This window comes from Montipora capricornis, chromosome 10, assembly GCF_036669925.1.
Source record: "Montipora capricornis isolate CH-2021 chromosome 10, ASM3666992v2, whole genome shotgun sequence".
Classification (NCBI taxonomy): Eukaryota; Metazoa; Cnidaria; class Anthozoa; order Scleractinia; family Acroporidae; genus Montipora; species Montipora capricornis.
This window is the reverse complement of record NC_090892.1, coordinates 69,448,917-69,458,075: the sequence shown is the minus strand read 5'-3', so window position 1 is coordinate 69,458,075 and position 9,159 is coordinate 69,448,917. Positions and strand designations below refer to the sequence as shown.

At 37.6% G+C, this 9,159-nt stretch overlaps 1 protein-coding gene across 2 annotated transcripts in view; it reads left to right on the top strand.

Moving 5' to 3' along the window:
* The window catches only part of LOC138022111 (katanin p80 WD40 repeat-containing subunit B1-like), a 28,606-nt gene extending 20,619 nt beyond the window's left edge, over window positions 1–7,987 (top strand). For both annotated transcript variants that reach the window (XM_068869135.1, XM_068869136.1), the window contains 7 exons: window positions 171–263; window positions 1,455–1,569; window positions 2,096–2,181; window positions 3,293–3,369; window positions 5,193–5,267; window positions 5,468–5,587; window positions 6,250–7,987. In XM_068869135.1, the coding sequence (XP_068725236.1) occupies window positions 171–263; window positions 1,455–1,569; window positions 2,096–2,181; window positions 3,293–3,369; window positions 5,193–5,267; window positions 5,468–5,587; window positions 6,250–6,382 (699 nt within the window). In that variant the 3' untranslated portion in view covers window positions 6,383–7,987. The remainder of the gene's footprint in view (window positions 1–170; window positions 264–1,454; window positions 1,570–2,095; window positions 2,182–3,292; window positions 3,370–5,192; window positions 5,268–5,467; window positions 5,588–6,249) is intronic.
* The last annotated feature ends 1,172 nt before the right edge of the window (window positions 7,988–9,159 follow it).

Here is a 9,159-nt window from a genome sequence, read left to right as displayed (position 1 = left end):
GGGCCCCTTGGGGGCTAAAAGGGTTAATTAATCCATGTATGTCGAGAAAATGCAAGTAATTAGTTGACCATGGATTCCAATAAGTGTCATGAAGTGTGTCATAAACTAGGCTATTTGGTAAGCTTTCTCTTTCAAACAACACAAACCAAAAAATATTGTTTTGGTTGCAGTCTACTGAACAAACAAATAAACAAAAGGAAAATGTAATGATTCCATCTGAAAGAGATAAACCAGCTGGACTGCAGTTGTCAGACTTTCTTCCTGTGAGTATTAATTAATTACCTTTTATTTTAGCATTTCCTTTTGGTCAGACTGTATCACTGCAGTAGTAAAGATTGTAAGAGCGATAATTATTTTGCTAAGCACTGTAATTTGTTGGTGAACGCTTTACCCCAGAGGAACAAAGTGTTCAGGGGTGATAAAGTGGAGGTTAGTTATTTTTTGTTGAATGGGACTTGAATAGAATAGAATTTGGTTTGCTCATAGTATACAATTTAATATACAATTTTAAGATACAATTTGAAGTTGTAAACAAACAAATAAGTAGATAAAATAATCATAATTACAATATTATGTTAATTAATTTATAAATGTTTGAGAAATGATTGTCAGTGATTCAGTGTTCTCACCAGGATTTTGTCTTACGGAGTCCCAGGGCCCCTTTTCCTGAAAAATAGGGGCCCTTTAGGGGCTCAAGCCGGACAAAGTTACTTGCGCTCCATGACTAGGGCAAAAAAGTCCTTTGTGATTTCAATGTCCATTTCATGAAGGAACATTCAAATTGGAACTTGCAACGGTGGTCATTTGACAATATTGGAAATGCATTTGATTTATTTGCCTTCCGACAGATCTTACAGGTGGTGATCTTTTTGTTAGCCATGTTTATTTCGACTGCCATTCACCCTGAAAAACATGGTCTTCCTTCAATGAAATAGTTTTTTGATTTTCAGTTTCCTCGTCACCATTGTTTCGATGATCTTCTTCACTTTCTTAAATCCTTATTACTTTAGGGCGAAACTACTCCTTGCCACGACAACATGAGCCTGCACTCTAAATTATCTGTTGCACAAAGTACCTACAGAACCAATATGGCGGCCAAGTTGAGTTGTCAAGCTGTGCAACCCTCGTGTGACTGACGAAGGCAAAAGTTGATAAAATTGAACGTCTTTGAATACTTTGATAAATTGTTTTCATTCAGTTGAAGAAGGCAAAGAGCTGGAGTATTCGCTGAAACCATTAAAAGACTGCTAAACTTACTTCTTAAAGTCTGTCTCACTCGTAGCATCCTTGTGCACCCAAGTTGGTGCATTTGCATCGTTTTTAATTGCCATTTCTATTTTTTTCGGAAATCCTGCAAGGGTGCGGCCTGGTGAGAACACTGGTGATTATATTGCTCTTTTTGAGCTATTTAAGTTCTTCCTAGGAGACTAAAGAGTGCTTTTTCTGTATCACAGGCAAAACCACCGGTGGTCAACGAACCATCTAAACAGGATGTACATAATGATAATAACTTTCAACCAAAACATCCCAGCATGACTGAATCTGAGGCTGTCTCCACACTCAGAAAAAGTAAGTTGTAAATCACTTTGGGAAAAGTAGGCAACTTTATGTCTTTCATCAAGGAAACCCCCCTGCCTCATTCCCCAAGGAGAAATCATTGTATGGCTGTCACTTATTCTGAAATTGAAATGGAAGTTTTGAGTCAACTCTGTCAAGTAAAGCATATGGGCTATTCTTTTGTCCAGTTCGTCTTCTCAAGTCCGCACACCATATTCATATCTTGAAGTGCCTTAGCTGAACAAGTGAATAAATCTATGTTTTTCGCTTTCGAAAGAGGCCATTGTGGAGAGAAAATGTATCCACCGGCGACCAGTTGTGAAATTCTGGTCGCCAGTACTCAATTTTTAGTCACGTTGGCCACCAGGAAGGTGCAATTTCGGGCCCTGATGCTAAATGTAGCCGTCTTTTGGCTTCTGATTGGTTAGTTTACGATGACATCTCTAGTACTAGCAGCTGCCAAAAAAATATGCATTTCTGGTGCCACTGTTTTCAGTTTAAAAAAAAGAAGAGTATTTTTTGATATTTTGTGTTATAGGTCATGGATCTATTGCTGCCATTATGTCATCAAGGCTCAAGAACTTAAATACTGTTGCAAGATATTGGGCTGATGGGGATATTAAGGTGACTTTCACCTTATGTGCTAGCATAATGACTGGTCCCCAGGGGAACAGTTCATTTTGTTTCCCAAGAATCTCAATGTTTCCCCGAGGCGCAGCCAAGGGAAACATTGAGATTTGAGGGAAACAAAATGAACTGTTTCCCGAGGGACCAGTCTTTCAAAGTGATTATTTTGTTATATAGCACAAAAAGAAAAACGTGCAACGGCAACAGCAACAGCAACGGCAGTCGTCGGTCAACATTCGCAGGTAACAGTGCACTGTTACCCTCTGACGTCATAGATTTTGCACTGTTGCCCGCTGGCGGAAAACAGTTTTATTGTTGAATGTCATGTGACCTCGAAGTAACCAATGCAAGCTTGCGCTGCTGGGGGAAAAAACTCAGCTATATAACTATTTGTGTTTACTTATTATTATCAAACGCCTTAGGATGCCCCAGTTGACAAGTAAAATTGTCTGGCATGAGACTGAGTAAAATCTGTTATTTCTCACTGGCAGGGGTCATTGGGTCAATGGGTTAAGGCAACTGTTTCTCTGACAAGATAATTATACAGCCTTGCTTATAGCTTTGAGGCAGTCACTATTAAAAAAGCTAATTTAACTGTGGTAGACATTTCTCATTCTCTCCTCAATTGGATAGGTCAAGCATACATATAATTTTTTATTTTTTGTAAATATTCTGTGAAATAGTTCTATTCAATTTGCAAACCTTACATGTATTAAAGTAAAAGGAAACACAAAAATTTTGCTATCAATTTGATTAAATAGATAGGTAAGAGAGGACAGAGCTTAGAAGTTGATAATTTGAGCATTAGCACCTTATCAGAACTTTTAGCCCTTGTCAGAGCATGTACACTCTGACAAAGGGCTAAAGCTCTATATATCACGTTCCAAATCTCAACATGGTGCTTAATTTACCTCTACCAGTTTGTTTGATGCCAAAATGTTTGTTTGACTCCTACACCAACACAGCTCCAGTTTCTCTAGTAATAAAACCCATTATGGGAAAAGGCTATGTTAAATTAACATCTTCTTGTGTTTTTGGTTATTTGCAACAAGTGTGACATTAAGAACTTCAGTCTACACTGCTGACATTTTGTCTTTGGCTTTTTTAGAGTGCTGTTCAAAATGCAGTAGATATGAATGACCAAGCTATATTGGTGGATCTACTTAATGTTCTTTGTCTGAAACAGTAAGTATATTCATTTGTTAGATGTGTCACCGCCATCACCTAGTGTTTCTTTAGTATCCACAAGGCAACTTTGACGGGGTCCCCAGGGAGTGGATTTTTTCTTGGAGTGGATGCACCACTAAGGAATGGCGTAGCTGACTGGTGACGTTTTGTTTTGCAGAATGCCAGTTGTATTAGGAAGCTTCCAGTCATCTCAGGAAGGGGGGTGGGGGAGTGTGTTCACCCTCTGCAGCCTCCCCCTAGATGCACCCCTGGTCCCCTATACACTCTTTCAAAATGCTTTCGTGTAGAAATATTACATGTACCATAGTGGGCCCGGACAAACTGTGTGACCGTTAATATCTAAATCTTTCACATAATTTCGATAAAATCCAAGTCCAAAATTCAAAGTTTTTTTTACCTGAAGTGTTGTTTGTGGTAATCCTTGTGGCTAAAAATGACGAATTTTAGTGAATTGAAGGGTTTGTGTGCAACATTCACCTGAGCGTACCAGTAAAAAGACAGTAGAAAGCTCGATTATGCTCATCGTACAGGTTTCAAATCACGTACCAGGCAAGCTGAAACCCAGAGGTTTCCTCTCTTACCGTTATACAGTATGTGAAAACCTCTGGATTTCAGCTTGCCTGGTGCGCAGTCTTGATGCTGGAGCGGTCTGAAATTGAGCTTTCCACCCTTGTCTTTCTGCTGGTACCCTCAGGTGAATGCCGAACACAAACCCTTCAAATCACTAAAATTTGCAGTTTGCAGCCACAAGGATTACCACAGTCAACACTTAGGTTAACCCATTGACTCCCAGGGGTTCCCCATTGACGAGTAAAATCATCTGGCGTTAGACTGAGTAAAATACTAAGTCTGGCCGGTTTCAGCCGGTTTGGACGTCAAAGGGTTAATTAAATACTTGGATTTTTTGGGCTTGGATATTATCGAAATTATATGAAAGATTTAGATACATTGTATTAACTGTCACACAGTTTGTCTGTGCATGTACTTAAGACGTTTCACACATCACGTATAATTTCCAAAATTCTTCTTGTTCCCATTTGGAAATATCAAGTAATTCATGTATTTTCATGCAAATCAGTGAAATTCCTAAGATTCCAGAAATTTAATCACGTTTAATTCAAACCTTCATTCATTCATGCTTCACACTTAATTTTAAAACCATTTTGTACATGTACATGAACATTTTCTTGGGATAGGTGATCACAAACCACAAATAAATTAAAACAAAAATCACATTTCACGTAGAAATACTATCCCTAATCAAATTTCATGAAAAAAGTACAGCAGTCCCTCTTTTAACTCTTCACTCCCTAAGGGGTGCACATTCAGGAGAAAAATCATCAATTAGTTTCATATAGATTGAAATGTGAACTCTAAGTTGGAAGGGTTAAAAGATATAATTTTCTTGAAATTGTATTAACCGAAAAAGAAGTCTCTATGCAGTGGAATTACTTCAATCTATCTTTTTCTTTACAAAAATTATCAGATATCTTAAAATAATTCCCCTAATTTTTAAATGTAAAATTTTGATTATTGAGCATGATGTGGCATCTATTTTTAGTGCAAAAGAGAAATAGTTTGTGGGGACCTCACTTTTAATAATCTGAAAGAAACTATTCAAACTTCCAGCAGGCAACCAGTTGGCTATTTACAAACTGTGCGAGAGTTGAATCTGACTGACAACCGGAAACAAATCTAAATCAGAGGTTAGAATGGGATTTGAACCTGGGGCAACCACGTGCAAACCCAATGCCCTAACCACTGGACAACACTGCTTCTTAAGTCACTGATACAATAAATGCTTTAATTCATCTTTGAAGGTCCCTTTGGAATCTGGATGTTTGTTCATTATTGCTTCCTCACTTGAAGGACCTCATAAGCAGCAAATACGAAAGGTCAGTTCCCTGTTAACTTTGTTATTGTTTGGTATTGCTATTTGGCTTAATTTGTGTAGTGAAAAGTACCAGGGCACTGTCAAACATGTCCAAAGTGCCAAATCCTTTTTCGTAAACTGAAGTCACTTAAATTTAAACCTCTGGTCCCCAAAAAAGAACTAGTTGGCATATTAACAGACTTACGTTAATTCTTTTGACAGTTATGTTCAAGCTGGTGCCACATCAATAAAGCTGATTTTAAGAAACTTTGCACCAGTTATAAAAAGCAACATGGCTGCCCCTCCGGTGTCTGTGGGTGTTGATCTTGTCCGAGAAGAGAGGTGAGTTCCTACTGATCAACATTTGGGAAAGTAGGTTTAGTTAAATTTATGGGAAATTATACATAAAATAACCTCTGGTTCTACATAATTATTATGTATAATTCACAGGCTTAACTTGGAGACTGTGTAAAAGAAAAAAAATTATAAACATTGCATTAATCTTTGCAAGGCAGCTTGTACATGTATCATCGTTAATTCAAAATGCAATTTAATGGATTTTAATGGCAGAGCAGCTGTCCATGCAGCTGTGGTCAAGAGCACTGGTGTGTTAAGTAGCTCTTTCAAGTGTTGACGTCTTGAGTTTAGCTCATTAGCATTTCTCATTCTCCCCCTCTACTTACTGATTTTTCATTATCACCGGTGCCTTCTTCCTTCCCTTTTTAGTAGGGGATCATGTGGCATGTCTGAGTTGTCAAGATTTTTCAGCCATAGGAGCAATCTCCACCAAGGATCTGGCTGCTTATAGTGAAAGCTCTTGGATATTTCAGGCTCCCAACTTCCAATTTGCACTGCAGTCGTTAATACACTGTACATCAAGGATTCTTTGAAGTCATTTTAATAATTTCTAGAGTGAATTGTGGCAGCCTGTTGTAGTTATCTTCAAGTCTAAATAATATTTTTCCAATAACATTTGCCAGTGTATAACTTGACTCTTGTTATAGGTATAATAAATGTCACAAGTGCCACTCTCATCTGCAGTTTATCCACGAAGCATTATCAAGTAAAACAAGTATGTCTGGTAAAATGGGAAGTTTGTTCAGAGAGATGTCATTAGCATTTTCTGCTTTGGATTAACTAGAGATGGGGAATGTGTCAAATAGCAGTACGTTTGTTGGGAATTATTGTGCTCCAAGTGATGTGGAGATGGTTCCAATAATGGTGGAGGTGCAAACGCATTTCTCCAATGCATTTTGTCTTCAGTGTTTTGATTGGAGTGCGTTAAGAAAATAATACCTTGGACCAGACGTGATTTCAGAGAGAAAGTTGCAGCCATATCCGGGAAGATTTACTGCTGACAAAGCCGATAATGAAAGACAAAAACACTTCTTTTACAATGAGAACTTTAATTTTTGGAAGAAAAGGAAAAAGGATTTCAAGTGGAGTACAACTGAAACTGTGTTTTGCGTGCAAGATACTAGCAATGTTCAGTTTGACTTTGAATCACTTAGAAACAGCAAGTTTGAGCTGTGGTTTTACCAGAAAGTACCATACATTTGTATTGATTCTCTGTGACAAAAGCGTTATTTTATTTAATTTTTCCTTCACAAATAATATTATTGTTGTTCAATTTTGTGATTATTAGTAATAATATTATTATTATTATTCATTCATCACAAATTATTTTGCAAAAGCTCACTGTTAAATCAAATCACTACATAGAAACAAAGAACTCCAGACCATTACCTGCTAAATAATGTGTGAGCCATTATAGTCATTGCCATCAAAACCACCTGGATTGAAACAGTTGATTAACTGTTCCATGCTGTATGCTAAAAACTATGTTAATGATATATGAAACTAAAACTAAAACTGACAAAATGTCGAATGAGAGTCACTTGGCAAGTTTTTCCTCAAGTTGACACATTGATATCCTGTGTAGCTGTTGGGATATTTTATCGCAGGAGTATTTAAACACTCATCAGTACGACGGTTTTGGCCATGACTGGCTATGGGTACTAGTAATGTTGAGATTACTTGCAGCCAAAACATCGAAGTAGCCATCAATTTACTCCCACATGTTTAAATAATCCTGCGATAAAAACCCACCCACCCACCAGCTACGCAGGTTAACACATTGATAGCGTTTGAGCTATTTCAAATTCCTAGCCTGCGTAGCTGGTGGTTCTTTTTGGAGTGCGAGAGATTTCAAGTGGTGCATGAAGGTTGGGGAAAATTGCTTGAATTCTCTTGCATTCAGCAACAACAGAAACCGCCAGCTACGCAGGCTAACAAATTCCAACAATGGACTGAGAAAGGCTTCCCCAGGACATTCAAAATAATATATTGCATCTCCATTGTCCCATTTTGGTTGTTGAAACTTGTTCTGTGACAGAGAGCAGTAAGCAACACAAAACTTCCAAAGCATCTTGTTATCGAACTAGCTAACCACTAATCATTTCTGAGATTAAAATTTCAAAATGTGGTTTAATTATGACTTCTGTTTTGCTTAATGTTTATTTTCTAGCTGATGTAATTATGACTTGTTTATGAATTTTCATTGTTTATGTTTTGTATTTTAGATGTAGATTTTGTAAATATACTGTGCCAGGGTAGTTTAGATAATGGACACTGTGTGATTTGCACTTATGTGACATTTTAAATACAACCTGTGACTTTATGAAATCGTGTAAAATCTTTTGGTGGTACAGGAGTGAAATAAATCCTTTTTATATGAATGCAGTCCTTCTTTACCTTGTCCTAGTTTACTGGTGATCACTAACACCCACTTTGTTCTCCAGGGTCCATGGATAGTGAGACAACAAGACTTAGAAAACTCATTAATAGTTCACGAGCCATTGACCTTTAAAATGGTTGATAATACATCACGTTTAGTGACTTTATACTGATAAAACCTTCTCCTTGTTAGTATCCGGCGTTTTGTCACTGCATGTGACATAGCTTGTTTTTCTTGTAAATGTTCTCACAATTTGAACATTTGTTCGGACTCCCAGGGGACACACTTTTTTGTGGAATGTTTTTGAAGCTGTTCAGCACATGTGTTATCGGGTCCAAAAACACTTGGCTAAACCAGATAAAACACTGCTGCTCGTTTTTTAAACATTACTTTATTAATTAAGACTTCAAATACCAGGGACACCTCATATTCACAGAGTTCTACTTTATTGAAGTTGTACAATGCTGTTACAGGTTTTGAGCTTGCAGTGCTTGAAAATAATAATTATTATGGTTTCATTGTTAATCATACAATATTGTAAGTTTGACTAATACTGTAAATAGCATATGTTGATCAAATTTTGGCTTTCAAAAGAAATGAGAATTAATATAGCTTTGTCAGTTCCAAGTTTACTCGTCCCCCAGGGATTTCCCCAAGTCTCACTCCCAGATGATAGTGAGTTAATGGAGGGGACAGTTTTTGATTGGTTAAAACTCCCTTGAAAAAGACTCGTCGTCAAGGATAAATCATTAAACATCTACATGTAGAGCAGTTTGAAGATGACGGGAGACTAGCTAAGACAACAGGCCACCGCGACTAGATTGCTAGCTCTAACTAAGCACAAATTCCTTCAACCTAGTTAGTAAATCTCTCCACCAAGATCTGATGTAGTCTAAATGTTCCCGCAAAATTTGCCAAGCTTTTGCTTTGTTCCACCCTGTTTTCACAAGGAAATAACACTGCATCGTCACAGCTGTTGGCTTCAGCCTACTTGAAAACCTACGTCACCTCATTTATTTGATATTGTTATGTTTAGGACAAGTACTGTTTTTGACACTGCCCAATTCAGTGTTGACCTATTTTAGCAAATGCTTCACCATGGGAAAGCAAACATGAAAAATACCCATCATGTGTTTGAGGGGAAGGGGGGTGGGGAGGGGATGAGCAGACTTGGAAT